The sequence below is a fragment of the Cydia pomonella genome, chromosome 28 (genome assembly GCF_033807575.1).
Source record: "Cydia pomonella isolate Wapato2018A chromosome 28, ilCydPomo1, whole genome shotgun sequence".
NCBI classification, from domain to species: Eukaryota; Metazoa; Arthropoda; class Insecta; order Lepidoptera; family Tortricidae; genus Cydia; species Cydia pomonella.
The window spans coordinates 9,857,828-9,885,409 of record NC_084730.1 but is presented as its reverse complement, the minus strand read 5'-3'; the positions used below and the strand labels follow the sequence as shown (position 1 = coordinate 9,885,409).

General features: G+C 37.3%; 1 protein-coding gene across 7 annotated transcripts in view; it reads right to left on the bottom strand.

Moving 5' to 3' along the window:
* LOC133532972 (fasciclin-3) overlaps nt 1-27,582 on the bottom strand; it is a 250,109-nt gene that overhangs the window by 21,734 nt on the left and 200,793 nt on the right. For 5 of the 7 annotated variants that reach the window (XM_061871864.1, XM_061871865.1, XM_061871868.1 and 2 more), the window contains exons 3-10: nt 12,016-12,109; nt 10,118-10,202; nt 8,876-8,999; nt 8,042-8,167; nt 6,899-7,090; nt 4,654-4,865; nt 3,251-3,410; nt 1,786-1,818 (exon numbers count right to left, since the gene is read on the bottom strand). In XM_061871864.1, the coding sequence (XP_061727848.1) occupies nt 1,786-1,818; nt 3,251-3,410; nt 4,654-4,865; nt 6,899-7,090; nt 8,042-8,167; nt 8,876-8,999; nt 10,118-10,202; nt 12,016-12,109 (1,026 nt within the window). The remainder of the gene's footprint in view (nt 1-1,785; nt 1,819-3,250; nt 3,411-4,653; nt 4,866-6,898; nt 7,091-8,041; nt 8,168-8,875; nt 9,000-10,117; nt 10,203-12,015; nt 12,110-27,582) is intronic. The other 2 variants (XM_061871867.1, XM_061871871.1) reach the window with 1 other exon arrangement.

The following is a 27,582-nucleotide window of genomic DNA, read 5'->3' as shown; positions in this document are numbered from 1 at the left end:
CTCGATAAGCCATTTTTTCAGTTGCATTTTGCATTAATGACGGCGCATTCGTGACATGACCCGGCAGTCGGTTGTACACAGTCGGCCCCATCACGTGCGTTAGTTTCGCTGACTTAGCTAACCTATGCTGAACACCCAAGAGTTTGTGGGCGTTCCGCAAGTTACGACCGTGGACGTCAGCTCCTTTCGCGTATTCATTAAGGTGACATCGCACATAGACGGCTACTTGGTATATTATAATATGTAGGTATGGGTTGGCAAGAGTAGTGCCGACAACCCACCACGCAAAATAGGCGCAATTTTATGACGACGAGTTGCGGAATCCAGGTCGGCGAGTACGTAACCAGGCATAGGAATCCGCGGGGCAAAACTGTTTGACAAGTAGGGAGTTCCTGTATCGATAAACTCAACTATCGATGCTAGCTCTAAATACTAGTGATCACTCAAGGGTTTGCTTGTAAAAATATGTTTTTATTAATAGTAAAAAAATAATCAAATAATAACTCAATGTCCTCTTCTTCGTTTTTAAGACGAGACAATTTTATAATTTTACACATCCCAATTTTTTTCTCACCCTTAAATGACGCTTAATTAATGGGATATTCACGAAGAAAAAAATTGGGATGAGTAAAATTATAAAATTGTCTTGTCTTAAAAACGAAGAAGAGTACATTGAGTTATTATTTAATTTTTTTTTTACTCTTAATAAAAACATATTTTTACAAGCAAACCCTTGAGTGATCACTAGTATATAGAACTAGCATCGATAGTTAAAAAAAAAAAAAAAAAAAAAAAAGATTCGTTATTCGATTCGATTATTCGATTAAGAGCGGATTCCTATATCTGTATATAACCTATATAATTATGTCTACGTTTAAGTAATGGTAAAAAATAGCATGCTTTTATACATTTTACGGTCAAGACGAATAACTAAAATAGAAATCTAAGCACATTAATATTAGGAACTGGAACAATAGGGACAATTCATTTCGAGTTGTTGTTATTCAACTACTAACTAAAACACGGATTATCTTTAAAATACTTGCATTCAAGTTACATGCTCCAATTATAGGTATATACCGTTCTCTACGGACGAATGTATTTATAAATAAATAAAACAAAATCATCATGCAGTTCTCTAATCGCTCAAAATCAAAATTTGCCAAAAGATATGCAATTTCGAGTTGTCAAAGAGAAATAAATTACTTATAATCCAACCGGAAACCTTTTTATTGGCCTCTAGGCGAGTAGAGGTTAAATTATTATCAAGCAGATTTTATTTCATCGAAATAATTTAATAATATCTACTAACCTACACAATTAAAAGATTATAAGAACATTATGAATTTAAAATTTTACTTATTGGTGGACCATGTAAGCTTATTGATATATAAATAAATAGGTATATGTATAAAAAAAACAAAAAGCGATAAAAATTTTTTGGCGTTAATTATTAAAGGTGAGAATTTGAAATAAACCTTTAGTATAAAACAAATATTTTGCAAGATAAAGTTTGTGTTGAATATAGGAAAAAAGTCGAAAAATAGCAAATCGTAAAGTAAAGAGTTTGTAACTTTTTGTATTAACAAGAAAGTGTGTTTTAAATGTGGAAATTATGTATAAACTTGTTTAAAAAAATAAGAACTAAAACTTGCTCAGAAAATTATAAAACTCAAAATTATAGACGAGCATGCCATAACCTTAACAATATTTTCAAAAATACATTCTCGATGCAGGCCTGTAGCAAAAAAACTTATATATCAGATGTTTCTTATCTTATCTTACCATATACATTGAGACGCAGGATCGAGGCCTGAGCTGTTGGTTATAAAATAATTCATTTTACCACCAAAAATATCTTATATTCTGAAATAATGTCCCTACGGTAAACGATGTACAGGTATACCGTTTAACTTGGGCATAACAAGAAGTTATTACGGTGAGATACAGACTGGTTGAAGGCTGATAAAATTTATTAGTATTATAAGTGAAATTTTAATATATAAGCTAGCTTTAGTTCCAAAAGATTCAAGTGGTAGATAGGTAGATAGTACTCTATACAATAGTGATTAATAGAGAGTTTTTCAGTCGAGTTCTCAGCAAGCTTCGTTGCCTAAGTAAGGTACGAGAGTGAAAATTTTGATTACTCATACTCATACCCATATTATATCACTATTGTATACAATACTTTTTCTAAATCATCTAAAATAATACTTTTTGCTATAAAACCTAAATATTTAATGAAAATTGGTAAGTATCGCAGTAGACAGAAGACATAACTCGCGCGACTCGCCCCGCGCCCGTTTAGTCTTATGGGAGCGCGGCGGCACGTGATTTTTTTTGTTATAATTGACTAAAGCGTATCGAAATGAATCTTATAGTTGAGTTGGGAGCATACATGAAAAGTACGCAATTATAGTTTGGTAAGTATACGAAATCTTAATTCAATCATTACGAGTAGAAAAAATCGCATGTAGTAGTAGCAGCAGTTAATTGTAGTACGAGTATAACCTATATAACATGAGTAGGAGTATTAGTAGGCAGTCGTCACGTAGACTATACAATATACGTACAATAGTAGAAAAGTAAGCGTGATGTTAAAGAAACAACTCGACTGGCAGGTTAACTATTTTGAACTACAAAATGTTTTATTGTAGAAATACAGGTGGCCTAGCGGTAAGAGCGTGCGACTTGCTATCCGGAGTACCAATGAGTTTTTCCGAACTTATGTACGAAATATCATTTGTTATTTACCAGTCGCTTTTCGGTGAAGGAAAACATCGTGAGGAAACCGGACTAATCCCAACAAGGCCTAGTTTACCCTCTGGGTTGGAAGGTCAGATATATGGCAGTCGCTTTCGTAAAAACTAGTGCCTACGCCAAATCTTGGGATTAGTTTTCAAGCGGACCCCAGGCTCCTGTGAGCCGTGGCAAAATGCCGGGACAACGCGAGGAAGAAAAAAAAAACAGGTCAGATTTTTCGCGCCTTACTATGACGGGGCCTTTGGCCATACGCGGAGTTCGAGTTTCGCGAAACCTCAAAAATAAACTTAACCATTAGGACGTATATATCTCTGCTCTGCTGCCACTCGGCCTTATACCACTTTCCACTGAGGTCACAGAAGATTATCGAGGGTTGTCGGAATCTGCTGCCTTTGGTCTTACTTACACGTCACCGATAGTTTTGAAACGTTGCACAGAAGTTTTTAGAAATAATTTTAATTTTATTTGTGATGTTAATAAGCCTCACCAGCAGGTTGCTCCAGGGTGCTGAGCTTGACCATGAGCCTCTTCTCTCCATGCTTGTTGGAGAGTGTCAGGAAGTAGTTCCGCTCCACGTCCTCGCTGGTGACGGGCGACAGGACGAGGGTGATGTTGTAGTAGCCGCTGCCGGGGGTCTCGTCTTGGGGCTGGGGAAAGAATACAATTAATACAACATTTAAAAACATCTAATAGTGTTACATGAGGACTTTGCTTTGTAGCAATAATTACTGCCTAAGAAAAAAAAATGTCCCTTAATTTGACATCCAAACCAGATGGCGCTGTTTTGCGCCATATGTTTTGCAGTCACTGAATTGTCAAACGTCAACTTTTGAGAATCAGAGTTACCGCAAAATGTATGGAGCTGTTCAGCGCCATCTTGCGCGTTTACCTGTCAAAATGGAAGCACGAAATTGTCTTAGATTTTACACTTCAGAACCTTTCAGATCCAACGCCCATTGGTTCGTTTGTACTTACTATACTCGTATCATCTATCTGATCATCATCCCGCAAGGATATCCTTTTATGCCTTTTGCACTTTCCACTGCACATTTTCCACCAAACTTTTATCTATATCCATTTGCCAAATTTTGACTATGTACGGAGGGCAGTCGACACGCTGTTCTCATTCATTCATTCATTCATTCCTTTATAAAACATAGTTTTACATGTCAATACAAATTTTCATATTTAGAACTATTTATAGCTAACTTACATAATATAACATCAGTCTATTATTATAATGTTAGGTTGTATGTCAGGTGGGTACAATTATTATTCCAGTTGTTTTTATTTATTGTTATTTCTAGCTTTCGCTGTTTACAGTACTTATAATTATATCAAATAAGGCAAGTTAAATTAATATATTATATTTCTAGTTTGGGATTGTGAACTAGTTCAGGAGTTTAACGCCGTTGAAAAATTCGTCAACAGAGTAGTACGCCTCAGACATAAGCTTAGCCTTAAGTTTATTCATGAAACCTTTGTTACTAGTCGCACTTTTAATCTCTAAGGGTAAATGGTTGTATATCTTTAGACCTATTGAGTGGAGACACTTTTTTGATTTAGCTAGACGAGTACAAGGTGGGACATTCGGGTGGCTGTTAGAGTGTCCAGGCGCCAAGGTAACGTCACTTTACCGTCACCGTGGACTCAGGATTAGACCTGACAGTCACGTTGAGCCATCTTCAGTGGTGGATCCAAGATCCAATTTTATGAGGGCATAGGGTCCAAAAGAGGGTAGATTTAGGTAGACTCTACAACGTTTGATGGAAAAACTCAAATATTTTTGGGGGAGGGTTTGAGCGCCTTAGCCTGCCATAATCTGCCTCTGGTTTTCTTGGATCTTGAGGCCGAAGATAGTCTGTTGGTATACTTCTGTATGTTACTTACCAATCGCAGTGGATGGAGGGCAGTCCACACGCTGTTCTCGTTCGGGTGGCTGTTAGGGTGTCCAGGCAGCAGGGTGACGTCGGACACCTTCCACTCCACCGTGGGTTCCGGGTTGGACCGGACGGTGACGTTGAGGCGGCCGTCTTCCTGGATCTTGAGGCCGAAGATGGTGATCTGCTCGTCGCTGCTGCCGTCGGCGCGGCGAGGAGGGTCTGTGGATTTGAAATATTGAATGAATATTATGGAACAGCTTGTAAATAACTTTTGTATTGTATGTAAGTACATTATCTAAACCCTATACAATATATTTAGAATATGTCTACGAGCATAAATCTTTAGAAAAAATTCGTAATAAAAGAAAAACAATTAAATGCCTCAAAATGCGATCTCAGCATCACATAGATAGATTAAATAGCGAAGATAATAATTCGATTTAGTTTTAATGTAATGTTTTAATGTTGACCATGTAAATTGTATTGATTATTTATTACGTGTTATTTATTGTTTTTATTTTACTCTTTTTTTGATGATAATTATATTTCTCAAACTTGCTATGAAATTATGACATGACTTACGTCAAATTAGGTCCGGAAATACTACATATCAGGTGCGATGAGTGAAGATGATATGTAAAGGAATTTCATATTGCCTTACAAACCTAGGACTGTAAAGCAACCTTCTTTTGTTTTTTAACGTCAAATTGTGACACAATGTCTTGGCATTCAACCATCAACAAATATAGGAACGGTACGATGATTTGTTGTGCATATTCGTTGCTAAGCAACGACGATGGCGCATCGCGCAGGCGCGCGGACTTACGCGCGTAAGGCACCGCTGGTAGAGTGGCGAGCCGAGTAGTTCGCCAGAAAACAAATTGACTATATTTTTTGTTTTAATTGCAAGTTTGAGAAAAGCACTATACAGATCTCGGCGAGAAACGGGGTTGCCGGCCGCGTATCTCTATCCGCGTGTCTATATCTACTTAGCCTGCAACCCTACGTTTCCCGGCCTCTATAGTAATGTACTATTAATGAATTGTGATTTAACTGACATACTTATTAATGTTACACCAATGACATGTAAAATTATAATTTTATGAATAAATGAATATGAATATGGAATATGGAAGTAGGGTCTCTAAGACAAAACTGTGACTTTCAAACTTATCTGTAGCTCCGCTTAGCCTCGAGTTCTGGGTTATGTGCGTTTCGCGTGTATACACCAGAAAATCGGCGTGTTATGAAATCACAGATTTGTCATAGCGACTTTTTCATATATGAGCATCTATGAGAATTTGAGTTCGGAAATTTGGATATTTATTAGTGTTATATCAGGTTGTGGGACCTCCAGCTTCGCAACCACTTACTGACTAGGCTAAACTATAATTAGTTTTTTTAGCATTAGAAAAGGGTAAACAATCTGGAAGTATCTTTTTATTGAAAAACGCTTTAAAAAATATGCGTTGGACCGGCAATCCGAAAATATGTTCGAGCCCCACGTTAGCCAGAGTTGATCACAGACAATTTTTTCATTGTGATTGATATCTGTATATATAATTTATAAATTGTAATGTGTGGTACGTTCCACAATAAAAAAATAAGTTTTTGGCAAAAATTTCGTTTTTGATACAAGCTTTTATCGCTGCCTGTACTTTTCTTTCCACAGGCAACTAATACTCATCGAGACACAATTAGCTTACGTTGTTTTATCACAGAGTTCCTATGGCCACCTCTTGTCTCCATCATCAGAACATTTCGATGGTACCATAATATTTAATTGTCACCCGACTGAAAATTTTCAGCTTCATCGGAAACCGGGAAGTGGGTCAAAAACTTGCAAGATTTGATTACAAACGGACAACGGTCAGGTGAAAGTAAAAAAGCTTGTAATAAAAACTTGTAAAAAGGAAAAAAATATCAATATGTTTATTAGAAACGTATTGATATATTAAGATTATAGTAGCTATTACTGATGAAACCAAAAGAATGTAAATGATCTTAGTAGTAGTAGTAAACTCTTTACTGTTCAAATAATACATATTAAAAGTAACATACAATGAGTAAGAAGTACAAAGGCGAACTTATCCCTTTAGAGGGATCTCTGAAAGAAGGTGATCGTATATTATGCTATGTAATTCTGATTTATTTTTCAAACGAGTTCCTCAATAATAAAACACGTCAAGATTCTTTACCCTTAATGCTAAAAAAAACAAAGTATAGGAAGCCGTTACATTCTGCACACTTACACTGCACATCAAGCTGCCTGCGGGCCTCCAGAGGCCTATTGAGTCCGAGATGCGACACGCGGCACGCCAGCTGTTTCTGGTCATCGTCAGCCGTCAACACCTTGTTCAGCTCCTGGGTCACGTCCTCCAGTCCTGGCTCCGAGGAGTTGGTGATGACCGGCGGCTTGAGGCCGTTCAGGATTTCTTCTTCACCTGGAAAAATAATAAGTGTTATGTAACAAAAGTAAGTAATAAACACTTTTTGGTATAAAACAAGTGGATAGAATATTAAGAAAGTACAAAGGCCAACTTATCCCTATGCGGGATCACTTTCAGTTAACAAAACAGTGAACAGGTATTGCCTTTTATTAGGGTCTAATGTAAAATTGTAGTTTTTATATTGAATTTATAGATGTTTTAATCAGGGGCAAATGCAATGTAAAACTTCACTTGGAGAGTAGACTATATTCGCGAGGATAGCTACATTGGACGCTGTTATGTCGTCGCCCAAATCTAATGTTTAATTTGTCTTTGGTTTATTTTTACTTGTATTCTCTTTCATTCTGTAGTTTCCTGGGCCTTTGGTTTATACTGTAATGCTCACTTATTTGACTAATAAATAAATAAAGTTGTCTTGAGACATGAATCTAGTATTTAGTACCTATAGATTGGGCATGAGTAAATTTACTATGACAATAATCCTCTACTCGTATACGCTCTATTCTCTTTGCTATAAGTAAGTTATAATGGTTCCCTGTAAGAGCCCCACGAATGGTTCCGGACCTATGTGGTCACTTACAGATCCGGCTCTGGCAAATTCATTGCCTATGAATCCCTCATGCCCCGGGATCCATACCAGTTGCAGTTTATTTTGTCTTCCAAGCGTGTTCAGAGCTTGGTAACCATTGTATATCAATCTAGAGTCCACTCTGGGCGCCATGAGCGCTTTAAGTGCAGCCTGATTGTCGCTGAGTATATAGATATTCTTCCCTTGGGTTTGCCTAACTATATTCTCATGCACACAAGCAATTACTTATAGCGTACGTCTCGGCTTGGGAGACAGTAGCGTAATTAATTACCCATGCTTATGCTACAACTAAAGTCATTTGCATAAATGCCTGCATTTGAGTAACTTTCATACTATTGTAGAATTCGTCTGCATACCTAAATGCCAGGTGATGTTGGCAGCCGGGCGCCCGCGCGGCACTCGGCATATCGCGCGGATGGTCTCTCCTTCTTTAAGTTCGTTCTGTTGCGGGGACACTATCAGCTCGGGGTTGCCGGGGGGTCCTGAAATAAAAGAAAAATATCGTGATTATCATTCAATATTTTATTGGTATCATTATGGTGCTGCATGAATCTGGTGAAATCGATCACGACGTCCAAGCCCGAATAAGTGCTGCTTGGGCAACATGGCGAGAAGTAACCGGTGTCATCTGCGACTCTAGGATACCGGTGAAGCTAAAGGGCCTTGTGTACAAGAGCATCATCCGCCCAGTCCTACTATATGGTAGCGAGACCTGGCCTGTCCTCGGAAGACATGTCCAGCAGCTTCACATCACCGAGATGAAGATGTTGCGATGGATGTGTGGCGTTACGCGATTAGATCACATACGTAACGAACACATCCGTGGTAGTCTCGGAATCAGCGACGTAGTGGATAAGCTGCAGGAAAGTCGCCTCCGATGGTATGGCCATATAAGCCGCAGACCAGTAGACTACGTTGGAAATAGATGCTTCGAGCTAACTGTCCAAGGCCCTAGATCACGCGGACGCGGTAGGCCTAAGAAGCGCTGGCTGGAGGTCGTGACAGCGGACATGGTAGAGAACAATCTCACACCTGAGGATGCCGAAGACCGGACAAAGTGGAGAAGATTAAGTAGGAAAGCGGACCCTGACGCAAGGCCGGGAAAACGCTAGGTTAAAGAAGAGAAGATTATAACCATAGCTCGGAGAAAACATCTCAAAAGAGTAACAAATCGAAAATATTATACTTACGTGCAACTATAAGCTTCATAGACTGCTTGATCTCCCGGCTGCCGATCTGTTGCGGCACCGAACAGTACACGTCTCCGTTCCACGCCTCTTTTATATTCGTGATGTGCGCCCCGCATTCACCCTCCTGAAATTTACAGTAACAGTTGGTTAATTATTGTGCCAAATAATTTTTAGGGCTCCGTACAATACAAATACTCTTTATTGCACACCTCAATACAGAAACAACACAAATAATACAACACATTAAGAAGAGGTAAACAGCAGGCGGTCTTATCGCTAAACAGCGATTTCTTCCAGACAACCTTTAGGTAGCGGAATTAAATAAATTTATGTCATGTCAGTAGGAGTCCCTCAAAATGAAAAACGGATTACTCGAGTGTAGCATAAACTATTTTATTTATAAAGTTGATCACACCTAACAGGTACAGGCATAATACCTGGCGACCTGTCTAGCCTAGCAGTGGGTAGTGACCCTGCCTATAAAGCCGATGGTCCCGGGTTCAAATCCTGGTCAGGGCATTTACCTACTTGTGTGATGAGCACGAATATTTGTTCCTGAGTCATGGGTGTTTTTTATGTATTTAAGTATTTATATATTAGGTATATATCATTGTCTAAGTACCCACAATACAAGCCTTCTTGAGCTTACTGTGGGGCTTAGTCAATTTGTGCAAATATGTCCTATAATATATATTTTTATATTGTGAACGTCATCTTTGTTTCTGTATTTTTATTATTTAAATGTTCACAATCGGTTAAAGGTGAGATGATTCACAAGTATCAAGATTGTTTCATACTTTTTTCTCTGGTTTTGTCTCATACTGATTTTTAAAAACATCTTTTTATCCATCGCTGCAGTTAGCTTGGTCGAAGCCTACTATATTTGTAAAAAAAACCGGCCAAGTGCGAGTAGGACTCGCGCATGAAGGGTTCCGAACCATTATCTATATTATTTAGGAGGTAATTGTTGTTATAGCGGCATCAGAAATACATCATCTGTAAAGATTTCAACTGTCTAGCTATCACGGTTCATAAGATACAGGCTGGTGATAGACGGACCGACGGACGGACAGCGGAGTCTTAGTAACAGGGTCCCGTTTTACCCTTTGTGTACGGAACCCGAAAACTATAAACTATTGAACTGATTTATAAAATCAATATATTTAGTAACAGTAGATAACTATTTTATATATTATATTTTAGTAAGTACATGTAAATATGCTTAAAAGTATAGCGTCTAACCTGTAGACCTTTCCCATAGTAGGTGGGGTCTCCTGGCGCAGGGGAATTGCTGGGGATCGTGTAGGACTCCCTTCCGATCTCCACCCTGAAATACATACAATCACAGTTAACACATCACTTAACACCAAATATGTACATTTAAACGGAATAATGTAACAGCGGGCGCAGCGGCGGAAAGTGCCAAAATGTTGAAACGTAATAAATATAAGAGCCTCGGTAGAGAGAACCATTTTGTACCATTTGGCGTTGAAACTCTAGGTCCATGGGGTCCCAGCGCGCACAAGTTTTATGCAGAAATCGTGAGGCGTCTGGTTGACGTAACTGGTGATCGAAGAGCTGGCGGCTTCCTCGCACAACGTATCAGCATTGCGATACAACGAGGAAATGCCCCCAGCATCATTGGTACAATGCCTCAGGGGCCTATTTTAGATTTAAGCTAGTTCTAGTAATGCTCTGTATATATCCATTATGTATATTGTTATTGTAAATAAAAATTTCATAAATAAATAAAAACAACGGGTTGCACTCCGGGAGAGCCGGCAGAAGTGAAAACTTGAATATTAACGTTGTGCATTTTTGATATATTGGAATAATATTGCAAGAATTGCTTTAACTATCAGTATAAAAGTACTATCATTTAATGTGGTAAAATACAATATTCATTTATTACGCTATTGTTCACAAACATGAAAATTTATATTACATAAAAAAATTAACAATTCAGAACTATTACAATTATTTAACATTAAAAAGTTTATCGCTCAGAAAAATCAACTTCCATCCATAATTTCAACGACTCTTACACCATCATCATTACTAGAAGCATCATGGAGTTTTTCGATCAGGTCACGTGTCCGTGTTACGAATTTTCAATCTGTCGAATCTGTCGGTCACGTGACCTGTCGCGAGTTTAACATTTTTTCCCCATCACAAAAAGTGCACAGCGCCGCTAAAGAAGTTTTCACTTCAAAATATATGTACATTTGTCGCGAACGTATTGCGAACCGGCTAATATTTGCCAACGTCATGGACTAGATGGCGCTAGTAGTCACGTTTAAGTTAACTAACCGCTTCTAGGTTATTGGGATTTTTTGGCTGAAGTTGAGAGGGTAGATGAGAACGACAGTAGGAAAAAGGAGGTTTTGTGCGAACAAATCTACGCGGCAGCGATATTTGCTTTTAGATCAAGTCTAGAACGTTTTTATGGTGTTATTAGAATAATGATGTGTCTCTGGTATATTGTGACCAACGTTATCAGTACTCAGAGTGAACAGTGATCCAGTGAGGCTAATATGAACTTAAGGTAAACTTTGTGTGAGGAATGGGGTCGCTATAAGGGGAGGTTTGGAGGCGACTATTAAGCTTAAGAAACCAGGTGGATAATCATGTGATACTCATGTTATATGTAGGTAATAAAGTCGGACACCAGCACAACTCATATCGTCATCTCACTAACATCCAGGCCTCGTATAGGTATGTAGTACATATACATATCGCTTTCCAGTATCCGTAAAAGCATTAGCTCATTCGATAGGTTAATAAGTATGGTGAGCTTGACGACAACATTATAAACTGAAATAGATGTCATATACCTGTTATGACTGTTATGAGTTAGGAGTGTAAAACATATTCCAAACAAATTATTAAATGCTTCTGACTCTTCTAATAATTAAAATATCACATTGCTGTGATTGACATACATCAAATTATATCAAAATAGTTTCAATAATGTTAATATCTAGAGCGGAAAATAGGGACTATGTTTGTATGGAAAGTCGGTTTCGGGGCGTCCATATTTTTTTCTTATTGAATATAGCAACACTTATTGTGTATAGCGACACCTGTAGTTGTGCTTAACGCACAACATTGCTGGCCAAGGGCTGAAAGTGGCTACTTACCGACAGAATGAGATGGGATAGTTGACTTTGCACAACACGTCGAGGCTCTCTCCTACTTGCCGGACTGCTTCACGAGGCGTTATTTGTATTTGGCCTGAAACAAACAAACGGAACATATAATCATACATTATAATTGAGGACAAATGTACAAAATATCAACATTTAAAAATTCAGCAGGTAATCTGCGTTCACAGATTTTTAAAAAACTGGCCAAGTGCGAGTCGGACTCGCACAGGAAGGGTTCCGTACCATTATCTATAAAAGCGGTCACCTATCCAAGTACTGACCCCGCCCAACGTTGCTTAGCTTTGGTGATTGGATGAGAACCTCGAGATTGGAAAGAAATATTTATTGTATTCTGTTTTCAGTATTTGTTGTTATAGCGGCAAAATAGTCCAAATTTTCTCTTAAAACTCTCGTGGTTATTCATGCGGTCATGCCCTCTTCGAAACACTCTGTACGGTAATAGAATAGCATTAATAGCAACATACTCCACATAAACTATGTCGGACGTCAAAGGCGGTACCTACGAGTATTGAGAGGTATGTCGGATGCCAGAAGCTATGCCAATGGAACAAACTTAAGCTATGACATGTCTGAAATTGCATGTGTAACTTGAAACGGATTTCGGACTCAAAACAATTTTCGCCAAAATACACTCGAGGCTCAAAGTATGGAAACTAGCTTGTATTACAATAGAAATGTGTGATTTTTTAACCCATTCAGCGCTAATAACGACACCTTGTCGTTTTGCCTCTACGAAGCATTTCCTCTACATATCGGGAAACCTGTGTTATCGGCTACGACGTAGCGCGACAACCGTAGCTAAGTGGTGAATATGTTAAGCCATGGATTTTATACAAAACGGTAAAAATAATAATAGAAAATTTTAAAAGTAAATTACTAAAATTCTGGCGATGATAGATGCCAGTTAAACATTTTGTAAGGCAATTAAAAAGGTATAATGTATCTTTTCCTAATTTTATTAAAATTCTATAATCGTGAATATTTAATCTTTTAGGGTTGCCTAATGGAGCTTTTAGGATACAAATAAAGAACAAAGATAGAAACATGAAATATTATTGAAAAGAACGTTGTTCCCATACCTTTTACTCTTTTTCAAATTTTCACAAACGAAGAAACGTTTTTCTTTCGTCCAAGTTAAATGATTTTCTTCAAAAACTGTCTACTCTTAATCCGTCCCCAAAACTTGGAATGAACTATTCTTTCAACCCACAACAGTTTCAAGACGGAACTTTCGAATTCTGCAACTGAAGACACTCACAAGTTCGGAACTACTCGGTGTTTGTTCCAATTGTTATCTGAGAAGAGTCTAATGCTTCAGTAAACCAGTGGATATATCGACGATTATGTTTCGGCTGTTTTTTTAGTGTCGCGCTGAGCTTTACTCTAAACCGCTCCCTGAACTTAACCCTTCATATGCGACCTGTTTTTTTGATGATTGAAAAAACGACAATAGCTTATTTCAATTCCCACGCACTGATCCGTGCCTACGCATAGATAGATAGATAGATAGAATACTCTCTATTGGCACACCTCAGTAAAAGATACAGCTTTAAGAAAAACAATTGATTAGTGATAGAGGCAGACAACAGGCGGTCTTATCGCTAAAGAGTAATCTCTTCCAGACAACCTTTGGGTAGCGGAAACAAAAACAATTAATCAAAAAGAGTAGGTGTTGCAAAACAAAACTTTATGAAGCCTACTTTCATACACATAATTTTGGTCAATAAACATACATGTATATAAGAACATAAAATAGACATACATAATCAATATATAAGACACAAACCAAAATATACCAACATAATAGCAACATATCAACACAGAGTAAAATATAACTATATATTTCAAACACGAAGGGAGAGATAGGTAATGTTCTTTAAGTAGTTTTTTTGAATACAGCAAGAGATTGAGCGCGTCTAATGTTTGGAGGTAAGGAGTTCCAGTGTCGAACTGCTTGAAAGGTAAAAGATTTGTTGTAAAATTTTGAAGAACTACTACATACTAGGCGTTAATATATTTTGGTCCGGTGCGGTGTGGATCGCTCCGCTTCGACGGTCAGCGCGACACTACAACCAGCCTACAGAAAACTTCGGTCTGACGCTAATTATTTGAGACTTATTCTAGTATTAATCGTTCGTTTATCTACTATAAGCGATGACAGCACGACCAGAAACACATAAGTTTCAACCAGATCGTCGTACAATCTTGACAGTGGACAATATCCAACCAAGTTTGAGTTCCTTAGCGAGATCGTCGCTAACGCCGCGGGCTGTTCGGAACTTATAGTTGGACAAGAACCTTACTACAGTTACAACACAGGAATTAGTGATAGTAATTAAATATAAAAACCCAACAAATAAATGAGTAAGTAAATTTCAATCGTTACAGATCCTAAATGGTCATTCGAAATGAAAAATAGTAGAGTGGGGTATACTCGACATTTAAGGTGCTCCCCGCGGTTTTCATCGATTTTGGACAAGTTTTGAGTCGTTACTCCTACATTTGCACTACAGATAAAATTATAAGACAAACGGCTATCGGTTCTTTAATCTTTTATATCCATTATGGTCTGCCGGATTTTAAAAGAAATTAATACTTATTTTTTTATGATTTTTTAGACATTGTCTAAAAAAACACTTTTTTCGTTAGTCGATTGCTATGAAGGATCTTATATATACGAAATCTACATATTTGGGTTAGTCTTTGACGTCTCTAAAAATTGGTCAGAGATTTTAATTTTAAATTAATTAACACAAAAGTTATGGCCATAAAACCAGTTTTTAGGCCTAAAATTGTTCAAATTTGATGTGAAATATTACGTAGACAATAAACTTGGAAGTAAATATGGGACTATATTACTTAAAGACTTTGTTGTTAATATGATTAAAGTGTCGGCAAAGCGCATGTAATGCCCCTGGTGTTGCAGGCGTCCATAGGCTACGGTGACTGCTTACCATCAGGCGGGCCGTATGCTTGTTTGCCACCGTCGTGGTATTAAAAAAAAAAGATAAGCTACAAAAACATTTGAAAGCTATGGTATTCAAATTGAAGGTCATTGGCGCCAGGGAGGCTCTTAATCTGTTTGGTCTATATTCGGTTTAAGCGTTTGATCCGGTTACCATGAGCAATGATGATAGACCAAAAAGACGGAAATCAACCAGATCGATGTAGAAGCCGACAGAGGACAATATTCGAGCAAGTTTTAGCTTCTTAGCGAAATAATCGGTAACGTAACTTCACGTATCTCAGTGCGCAGTGTTTTTATATTTTTCTATATATTTTTTTTGGACTGCGTACACTTGTTTTGGAATTATGAAAAATTACAATCAACTTTTTTTTAAATGAAAGTCCGTATGACACTTTTTTCCGGTGAAACAAGTAATGACCCACTTTTAGACCGAGCGTTAGCGAAGGTCTCCTTTTCAGCTTGGGCAAAAATGATTTCGTACTGTCCGGATATTCTTCTCTACAGGTCGCAATTCTCAACCGATTCTCGTGAAATTTTGTCAGCAGGTTCGATGATTTTTTTATGTCGATTTAGGTTTAGGGAAGTTTTCAAAATGGCGGAGCCATACATTTATTCAATTTTAACCTATGCGAAGTCTACAACTCACAGAGCCAGTAAGTCATTAGTGTGTGTCTCATATTTTTTAACGTATTATTAATGAATTGCTCGTGCGTCGTCCTCTTTCCTTGATAATTGGAGTGGCAATTGCATGACTTCTACCAATTCCAGCTCATGAGAAGCCCGGTAATAGAAAAATACGAGGACACGTCGGGGCAGGGCGGCCGTGGAGTCGCCTTTAAGTAGCTTCATGAACAATTTATCGCGTTGCAAAAGTTTTATGGCGATCCCTGGTTAGAGCCAGACCAAGATAAGTTGGCAACAATTTTGATAGCCCAGAGAGTGCAAGTGTTTTTTTAAATGTCAAATATCTATGAAACGACGTTGACTTAACACTTGTACAGGCTGGGCTATCAAAATCGCTGCCAACTAAGCTTAGTTTGACTCTAACATTGAGTGACAGGGACCATTTATAATAACACCATCAATACTATCATGTCGTCCCTGTCACACGATGTTATACAACGTTATATAACAGTCAATGTGCGACAGCATCAGGGTTTCGTAGCTATTAACATCAAAAATGGAACGCAACAATTCAGTGATGTAATTTGGAAGTTTATTATAAGCCCTTATTTTTTTATTATATAGAGCCGGATGAAGGGCACTGCGAGCTATTTATTTCTAGCATTCATATTATGTAGGTTTGACGACCGATATGGTCTTGTGGTAGTGACCCTGCCTATGAAGCCGATGGTCCCGGATTCAAATCCTGGTAAGGGCATTTATTCGTGTGATGAGCATGGATATTTGTTCCTGAGTCATGGGTGTTTTCTATGTATATAAGTATTTATAAATATTTATATATTATATATATCGTTGTCTAAGTACCCTCAACACAAGCCTTATTGAGCTTACTGTGGGACTTAGTCAATTTGTGTAATAATGTCCTATAATATTTATCTATTTATTTATTTACAGTGTTTCCTAGAATGGACAGTGTTTTTATGTCCTAATATTGACCTGTTTCAGCCCAGCGCCCAGTGAACGCCTACTGACCTCAGTCCTTAAATTAACCTAAGCATAGAGAAATATGTAGCATAGAGCATTATAGTGCTTATTATTTTAGTCTAGCGTCAAGTGGCCGATTTAACAGTACTGCTACTTGACACTAGATGTCGCGACAAACGAAAAGTCGAATGCTCAACAATTTTCAGCTAATATTATAACCGGTACTCTATTTTCAACTCCTTCTGTAAATTGTTGAGCAATACACTTTTCGGCAGTCGCGACACTCGTGACATCTAGTGTCAAATAGCGGTACTGATAAATCCTCTACTTGACGCACTCTATGCTTACTTATTTCTCTATGACCTAAGTAAAGCCGTAAATTTAATAGTTTGGTAAGAGTCGTTTGTTAGTGGAGCTTAGCCAGAGAGACTCCTACAAAGATAACAATCGCACAAAATGATTATAGTTTTTACAAGCTTTTATATTTTATATACTAAAACGGTCATCGTCTGTCGTGCCCGCGACGCCAAGACCATTAAAAAGGCTATGGCGGACGTTGTCAAAGCGACTTTCCTACTGTCAGTTAAGCTTCATATTCGCTCTTCACCAGTTAACTTTTAACAGTTTCACAGTGTGGAAAAGCGTTGAAAAGGTTAACTTGCCCTGTTAGTATGTATGGGAGAAATCTTGCTAGTTAAATTTGACCCACTTCCCGGGGTCCGATGAAGCTAAAAATTTGCATACATATGTAAGTCGGGTGACAATGCAATATTATGGTACCATCAAGCTGATCTGATGAGACAGGAGGTAGCCATAAGAACTCTGTGATAAAACAACGCAACCTAATTGTGTTTGGGGTTTTTAGAATTGTCTCGATGACTATTAGTTGTATGTGGAAAAAAGTACAGTCAGCGATAAAAGCTTGTACCAAAAGTGAAATTTTTGCCAAAAACTTATTTTATTCTGCTGTTATAAAGTTAGAATGAAAGTTTATAAACAAATAAATGACTCCGTGGAATAGGTGAATGAATAGGCACTCCAGAGTTTTCCCTGTTCTGTTGACCGCCGGTTTATTAGAAGATATTATCCGTTAGTTCGGGACTTGCGTCACTGTCAATTGCTGCTCCGCTACAAATGGTCACAAGTGTATGCACTAGCCTCTACCCGCAACTTGGTCAGCGTGGAGTGATGATGATGATTGCTAAACACTATCCTAGAGTTGGAAAACACTAACTTCCCTGCCAGATGCCAGGTCAAGTATGGAGTTGGAAGGCTTTTTATTTTATTTATTTTATTCGTTTAAATTACATTTGCAACTTACAGCTAACACCATAGCGTCACAAACTCAGTCACTATATATATATAATATAATTACCACATTCACTCCTCTCAAACATTCTCTTACATTCATTAATTAAGCTCGCCATCCCTGAAGTGAACAAATCGCTAACTCAATGCTGTCACTTTATTGCGCATAAGACCCAACACAAATTTTACCGTCGCCAAAGACCGTCTCAATTCGAGTGACTCATAGCCCAAGTGACCTAATAAAAAATGTGTCGGATACAAGAATGGAAAATATACGAACTGTTTTTTGTAAAGGGTCCTTAAAAACTTTTTTTGAACTTTTTCCCGTTGTAATATATATTTATTTTCATTAGGGTTCCATACCACTGAGTTTGTCTCTAGTATACTCCTAACTAGTGCCGCGTAGAGAGTTCTAAGGGCGGATGGAGTCAGCGCTTGAGAATTGTGCAGTACGAAACCCAACCTCTGCATACCCTTTTTTGTGACTTGGGTACAGTGATCACGGAAAGTCAGACTGGGGTCAAATTGTACACCAAGGTCACGAACTTGGGAAACCCGCAGCACTTCCTCCGCTTCAAGATGGTACCGGTATTCAACTGGAGCGGGTGAACGGGTAAAGCTCATGGTTTCACACTTTTTCGAGTTAAACTTTAGTGCGTTTTCGACGCTCCAGCGAAACACGGCATCCAGATCGCTCTGTAAGGCCCTACAGTCTGCTTCTTCAGCTTGACGTCATCTGCAAACATTAAAACCCTACTGTTTTCTACTACTTTAGGATGGGGATGGGCGTGCATTCTTACTGTGTAAGTTTGTGCAAAGTTAGGGTTTATTTTTGTGATTAGGTTTAATAGGTTAGTTTAATTGTTATACTATTTATGTACGAGTATATACATATTTAAAGAAAATATGACGTTCATAATGATATTACACACTTTGTTTGTGAGCATAGATGGACTCTAGTATTTTTTTTAAATATCCGAATGGTAGGATTTTTTGTGGCCAAATGCTATGGACATCTGTGTAAGATTGGACCCGGGTCTGTCCTTAAATTACGTCCAAAGGAGAGGTATGGACACTGAATGTCATCTCGCTTTGTGTGGTAGGGCACAACACAGCGTATGTTATTCCAGATCTAGAGCAGAGCCCAACTGGGGAAGTACCTCCACCTTACAGAAAACCGCAGGCAAATAACGCTAGACCCTACTCATAGTGTTGTGTTCCTGTCGGTGAGTAAGGTTGCTAGAGCTCAACGAGAGTGTTAGGGTCGGCAACGGGCATGTAACACCTCTGGAGTTCTACGGAGCGTGCTTACTTGTTTGCCACCGACGTAGTATAATAAAATACTCTTTACTGGCTGATGGACGGAATAAATAAAAGTGTCACCTGAATTTCATAATTGGATTAATATAATTTAAAAGGCATCTGACAGAATTCCGATAAAATTCACATGAAATTTACCATGTGGTTGACGTGACACGAACTCTCAATATCGTTAACGCCGCGCGTGTTTTAATTAGGAATATAATTAAAACTGCGACGACCACTTTGGCCTAGTGGGTAGTGACCCCGCATACGAAGCCGATGGTCCCGGGTTCAAATCCTGGTAAGGGTATTTATTCGTGTGATAAGCATGGATATTTGTTCCTGAGTCATGGGTGTTTTCTATGTATTTAAATATTTATATATTATATATATCGTTGTCTAAGTACCCTCAACACAAGTCTTATTGAGCTTACTGTAGGACTTAGTCAATCTGTGTAATAATGTCCTATAATATTTATTTATTTATGTATTTATTTACATGACAACTATTAAAGAACCGGGAACCTATAAGTAAGCAACTGTTTCTTCCGAAATTTTAGGGTTCCTCTGATATCTAATATTACGGTACTATAATATGAAAACGACACTATAATTCAATGGAGGTAAAATGTTACCACTACTTTTGAGGATATAAAGATTTCTAATCTGGAAAACAGGGTATACTCGTAGCAATGTGCCCAAGAGAAAAATCATAAATCGTAAAGTTTCCATGAAATTATCTTAATTTTTTTTTGCACATGTGTTGCCAAACCACTTAAAATACCATCACATAAAATATACGCTTAATATGTACTTATATAAATGTTAAATGAAACAGTCGTCAACAGTTAAGAACATTGAGTAATCTCTAATCTGAACGGGAACTGTTTTAAGTTGATAAAACTTGCATGAGAATTTTCTTATGATAGCTTCCAGAAATGTTCGGAAGTCTGACCAAGTGGCAAGTAATGTACACCTATAAGTACAGTCAAATATTTTTTTTCCGACCCATTTCGTACCTAATCATTTGAATAAATATTTATTTCGTACCTTGTCATAGTGACAAACAACATGGAAGTCGCTAACTCGCTAGAGACCTTATACTATGGAGTGTGGAATTAAAAGGAGTGAAATCTCTTATAGTAGAATTGTTGCAAAAGTGTCCAGCTGTCAGTTATAAAAAATAGTTCCAAATCTCTCCAGAGTAGCGCTAGAGTAGCTAAGAACCTAGGCGTTATTGACGGAGTTAAGTGCGCTGTCTATGATTTCATTTTTTTTTCAAGTATTCTAGGTACTGTAGCGCCACTTATTTAAGGTTTTTTGATGACACTTTTTGGTACATGGAGATTCCATTCCTTACCTCCACCTTCCATACCTCATACTATCACTGATAAGATACGAAATGTGTCGGAAATTGGAAATTAAATTATTTGACTGTACGTTGAACGACTAGTAATTTTGATCTATTTAGTCTTTATGTACCTGGCTTCATATTTTTACAAGTGGCTTGTATTTAACTTGGCCTTTTAGTATATATGTTTCTGTGGGTCAAATCTTGGAAGCTTTTGACCCACTTCCCGATTTCAACAATTTATTTTTCCCGATTTCAAGTTAAAACAACGCATCAAACTAATTGTATTTGGGTTGTTAGAATAGTCTCGGTAAGTATTAGTTGCCTGTGGAAAGAAAAGTACAGTCAGCGATAAAAGCTTGTACCAAAAATGGAATTTTCGCCAAAAACTTATTCTTATGTATCTCATTCCTACGAGTCTGAAATCGTTACCGTCAAAACTCTGCTCAGAACCGAAAAATCGTATGTTTTCGTACATCACATGCACTTAGGCCGGTTGTAGATGTCCGGTGTTTTCGCCGGACAATTGTCCGGGTTAGGCGACGATGTCTGGTTTTCTTGAGTGTAGCTGTCGGTAGCCATGTACAAAACCGGACGTAGTCACGTAACACGGTCCGGTTTCCGGCGAAAACACCGGACATCTACAACCGGCCTTACGGCGTTTTTAATACTGGGTGTTCATTGACACGGGTTAGTTGAGCTACGAATTATTAGCTAATGAAGATGGTCGTTTTAAAAATAGTCGTGACTGGATGAAGAGTCCGTCTAAGCTAACTTTGCATTTGCATCAACTTGAATAAAACAAAGTGAGGGTTTGTCATTATAAACGTCGAGCATTTCCTAAACTATGGGTCACGGTCGCGATAGTTTGGGTGTGCGAACTTTGATTGGGCCCTGAACATAACACGACATAAGACGACTTGCCAACAACATAATGCAGTTAAGATAATCTCCGAATATAGAGATTTTAACCGAGTTCTGATTGTAAGTACCTCTAACACTGAAATGAAAATAAACCAATTAAAATTAATGTTTTTTTTAGTTGAGCGTTTCCTAAAAAAATGCCTCTTTCATTTATTTTGTATTTTTTTTATAAATTTTGAGTTATTTCTATAATAAATTAAAAAAAATATATTCCAGACTTTCTTTCCTAATGTGTTACCATTTCCCCATTTGCTTTGAATGGCGGTAAGAAAAATGTATGAAAATTTTAGGACACTTTTTTTTTCTCCGATAAGAATGAAAAGGGCCCGCGATCCTAACTAGAAATGGCATAAGAGGTCACATAAAAAAGAAACGCTCAGTTAACAAAATCCTGGCTCTCAGTTGCTGATTGCAACTAGATTTACTGCTTTTCACATCACACATGAAGAAATCATTTTCATGTTTATGGAACACTTGGTTGGAACAAAGTTAAGAAAGGGTCGTGACGGATTCAAGTGTTAACGCCCAAGGTGGAAATAATTTTGCTACCATGTGACACATACTGCTTTTCACATCACATATTATGAGGAAATCATTTTTATGTTTATGTTCATGAAACACTCGGTTGGAACAAAGTTGAGAAAGGCTCGTGACGGATTCAAGTGTTAAAGTCCAAGGTGGAAATCATTTTGATACCATGTGACATACTGATTTTCACATCACATATGAGGAAATCATATTCATGTTCATATAGAACACTCGGTTGGAACAAAGTTAAGAAATGATTGGTACGAATTCAAGTGGTAACGCCCAAGATGGAAATAATTTTGCTACCGTGTGACACATACTGCTTTTCACATCGCATATGAGGAAATCATGTTCACGTTCTTGGAACTCTCGGTTGGAACGAAGTTAAGAAAGGAACTCGTAACAAAAAATTCTTACACTTTTTTTCGCCTAATCCGCCAAGTCCATCCGTGCGATAAAGAACTGCGTTCCAACAGTGTACTAGACAATATCCACTCAAATCAACCCCAAAAATAGACAGCAATATTCACGAAATTTAGATTTCATGTACTTGTGATCATCCCATTCAGTAATTGTCGGAGGGTGGTAATAAAAACAAATGATGTCTTTGAAGCCCAGTCCCTCGGCGCGTAATATGATTGGTTTGGAACGATCCCCCAAAGTTTAGGTAGTTTTAGATTTGGATATGAGGGAAATTTGTAAATTAGTCTGTGGTGAATATTTGATGTGATTGCTATATGTTTTATTAGTTCGGTGAAATATTGTTTGCGTAACCTTGTATAGTTTGGCTAGCCAATTTTGTCACTAGAAGAAGGCGGATGATTTGGAAAATATAGTCACCAAGGGTCGGTTTCCCATACAGTTTTTTTACTGATTAATTAATTGGTTTGCCGGAATATACTTCTACTAGAATACTTACTTTACTTATTTATACTACTTTATCTTTATTTTACTTTTACTTAGTCTAGGTTTTTAGCCATAAGACCGTTTGTTGTTACCTAGTTTTTAACTTTATTTAAGTTTCTTTGTATATTTAACTGTACGGTGCACATTACTTACTATTTATATTTACTTACTTACGTAATTGATGGACGCTTGTTTGTAAGAGCCCCTACAAACGTCACCAATAATTCCATGCGATTTGCGATATATTGCGGCATTTGATCGACCGATTGAATCCCTTGCACCAAAATACATTGATTGAGTAAGATGTGTAAAATCTAAGATAATCTCGTGTTTCGAATTTGATAGGTAATCGAGATGGCGCTGTACCGCTCCATACATTTTGTGGTAACAAAAGGAAACGTTTGACAAATCAGGGACTGAAAAACATGGCGCAGTACAGCGCCATCTGTTTTGAATGTCAAACTAAGAGACACGTTTTTTTCTAAGACTACTCTCTATTGCAATCAATCCTCTTTGTTTGCACCTACAAGCAAGCAATGTTTTAAAATCTCGTTTATATAAGCCTTTTAACGAGCGAGGTATATAGAGTAGCAAGAACTTGCATGAAATTTTCATTACATTGCGGTATCTGATCAAAGTTTAGAATGCAGTTTACTTTAGTAGTCGGCAATGTAATTAACGTAAATTGCATGAAAGTTCTTGTTAGTATACGCCTCGCTTAAAATAATAAAAGAGTGCCCGGCATGGCATTGTCACATGACCACAATTTAGGCACTAGTTATTAACAATAAATCTAGCATTTATCGTTCAATTGTTGAGGCCAATAACCCTGGAGTTAAGCAATGAAAATCGACCAAGGGCATGTCGAGCCATGCTCAGTGTAAATATCATGTACATTACAAGCATAAGGTAAGTACCTTAGCAGTGCTTTGTACATATTTTCACTAAGAAGAGAAGATACCCCGCACCACTGAATTAAAGTGAACATAAATAAATAAACATTTTGTATGGGAGGCATCCTAAAAAATACTTTTTTTGTAGATAGTAGTTTTTATGTTACCGCCATATACGATTTATGCATCCATGCCAAATTGCAGATTCTAGCACTAACGATCACGGAGCAAAGCCTCGGACGAACAGACAGACGGACATGGCGAAACTATAAGGGTTCCTAGTTGACTACGGAACCCTAAAAAAGTTTTAGTTAGTGTATTAGCTACAAATACTAGTAAAATTTGTTTAAATAAATATTAAATATTATAAATGAAAAATTAATTATACATCTGTCAATGTCCACATGTTATACATCTCGTAAGATTATTTACTAGGTACTAACTTTTGTTAAAAGTAAGCTATTACCGTCGCCCATGGACACCTGCAATACGAAATAGGTTGCAAGTGCGTTACCGCCCGCTTTATCGTTCATACAAAAAGAGAAAACGTTTTTCCACTTTTATATTTTCCATTCTCCTTGATTTCTTAGTATATTATTAACATACTGAAAAACTAGATTTATAGGTTTTCCTTTTTATTCAAAATTTTAATGCGTAACCTATTATAAACCTAGAATATATTACGCTGAAGCGATCGATATCAAAATCAAAGTGGTTTGGAAAGATTTAGTGGAAACCGTTTTCTCCCGAAATATAATGCCAAAGAAAGATTACCGTTATTTTGTTTAATTCGGAAAGCTATTCTTCCCTCTTTTCTTGAAGGTTCGAAGTTAGTATCGGTCCGAAAATACCGCAGGCGACAGTTCATTCCACAGCTTAGCTGTGCGAGGCAGGTTGTTCTTGGATAGGTCTTGGAATTTGTATAAAATTACCTCATAATGTTTACTAGACTTAAATCCGGGATATAAACCGTGATTACCTTTTATATTGTTTTCGAGCTCCCGATATTTCGACGCAGTTACATGCATCTTGTTCATGGGTAACCACCGGGTAACATATACCGGTCGATTTAAGTCTAGTGAAACTAACCGTAAATCATTCAAAACTGTTCTCATAATATAAGTTTAGGTATTCATATAAATGTGAATGTGTGTGTGTGTGTGTGTGTGAACCTAGGCTTCATAACGGTTTAGCAACACCTACTTTTTCGAATAACTTCTCTATTTCCGCTACCTAAAGGTTGTCTGGAAGAGATCGCTTTTTAGCGATAATACCGCATGTTGTCTGCCTCTAAATTTAATCAATGGTATATTTTTACTGAGGTGTGCCAATAAAGAGTACTCTATCTATCTATCTATAAATGGAGCAGCTATAAAAAAAATTGTTTCTGATTTATGGATATTAGGGGGGTTTAAAAAATACCATTTTTTTGTTTTTAACTAACAATTATTGAGTTGTTTCAACTCAGAATCACTTAGTAATATTTTTTTTAAATAGCCTTTTTGAGTGTCCCACAGCTGGGCAAAGGCCTCTCCCCTTGATTTCCACGATTCCCGATTTGGTGTTTTCTCCGGCCAGTTGTTCAGGAAGCTGTCCAGGTCATCCCGCCTTCTCCGCCTGGACCTGCTCCGGCCACGTTAGTAATAATAACAAATAAAAAAAGTGTCTCCAATTTTACATATAAATAAGTCTTGTGACGGGCCATACAAATCGTGAAAATGTGTCACAAAATCGTGTCATTCGGCCGAGCTTGCCGGGGACTCTTAAATTATCTATAACTAAACTGAAATCTGCGAAAGTTTGGAATCAGAGAAGGCTTTTAGGCTTATCCCGACACCGCCTGGCTTTACAAAAGCTGTATTGACAAAACTTGCCACCTAAAAATAGCCTAATACTTGGCGAGTTTTTGTGGCAACGTGGTGGCAACGTGGTGGCAACGTGGTGGCAACGCTATTCCATAATTGTTCAATCAATCAATCAATATTTTATTTGTTAGACATAGGTACATAGATCTGACAATTTAATATTTATTAGTATCACTATGTCTTACCAGCATTAGGTGAACAAATTTTGTTTTGTGTTGGTAAGTTTAACAATAAATTGCATGCTTAAATCTTACCTTATTCTAAACACTATATAATTTTTAGTATTGCATTAAATTAAATTAATGTATTGTCTCTTTTATATTCGTCAATGGAGTAATACGCTTTGTTTGATAAGAATGAAAACAGACGTTTTTTTTTTTAAATCTTATGTTTTCTGTATTTAAAATGGCATTGGGTAAAATATTGAAATTTTTTGAAGCCATTCCAAAAATACTTTTAGATCGATTGTTATAAGTAAACAAGGGGTTATTCCCACTAGTTATCACCAAAGAGAATTAAGAAGACCAAGAGTGATTACTCCATACAACGGTTTTGTTATTAAAAATACCGTACCGTACCGTATTATTTTCGTAGTCTACATCTAGCGTCAAGTAGCGGAACTCTCAGTACTGCTACTCGACAATAGATGTCGCGGCAAACTAAAAGTCAAATGCTCAACGATTTTCAGCTCATATTATAACCAGAGTAAGCGTAGGAGTTGAAAATAGAATTCCGGATGCTAGATGTCGACTACTAAAATAATAAGCGTTTTGGTACCAAAACTGATGTATTGAGTGAGCACTCTATGTACTTCTTATTTCTGTATATTATCACATAACAGCCGAACATACGAAATAATTTTATCCCAAGCTGAAACGAACTTCGCTGGCGCTCGGTCAATAAAGAAGCGCATTAATTTCTGTGTAATTTGATTGGTATACGAAATCCCCACTGTAATGGTCTGTACAGAAAGAGTGGTAACTCCATACATCAGTTTTCTTACCAAAACGCGAGTTATTTCGTAGTCGACATCTAGCGTCAAGTACTGGAATTTATCAGTACTGCTAGTTGACAATAGATGTCGCGCTGAACGAAAACACCAATGTTCAACAATTTCCAGCTAATATAATAACCGGATTAACCGGAACTTCATTTTCTACTCCGGTAAATATTAGTTGTAAATTGTTTTGCCAATACATTTTTTTCAGTTGCGACACTTATGACATCTGGTGTCAAGTAGCGGTACTGATTTCGGTAAGAAAACCTGATGTATGGAGATGCCACTCTTTATTTATATTTATCTATGGTACGAGTAACGTAACTGTATCATAACCCATAACCCTCCCGATAACTGTCGGTTAATTTTACTAAGTGATAAATTCATGCAATGCAATAAACAGAATGCCGGCAGCTAGAGGGTGCTCCATTTTATTAACAGGGTGTCCTGATTAGCAATTAGAGTGAATACTGGGGGAATATATTAGAGGGGAGGATTTTATTATTTTATTGTGGTATTGGCATTTGGAAATGGCACTTTTCATATGAAGTTTGAAGTTCTTGTTTATTATTCTTTGGGTGTATGAATAAATTAATAGAAATAATTTTATAAATAAAATAGGCTCGTTTTGTGAGTACTCTAGTAATAATGATATTAAAACGTATTTAAGTATACTTACAAATACCTATGCAAGAGTATAAAAAAATATTTATAATTTTAAATCAGAATCATTTTAAATACCGATGTTTCAATAAATATGTAGAAAGACGTAGTATTTGTAAAATACGTTATTGCGCATAATAATTACATAACACAGAGATAATACAATGAAATGCGTACATAAGCGACATTACCCCTTTCAGGGATCTCTTCCAGCTAACCTTTTAACT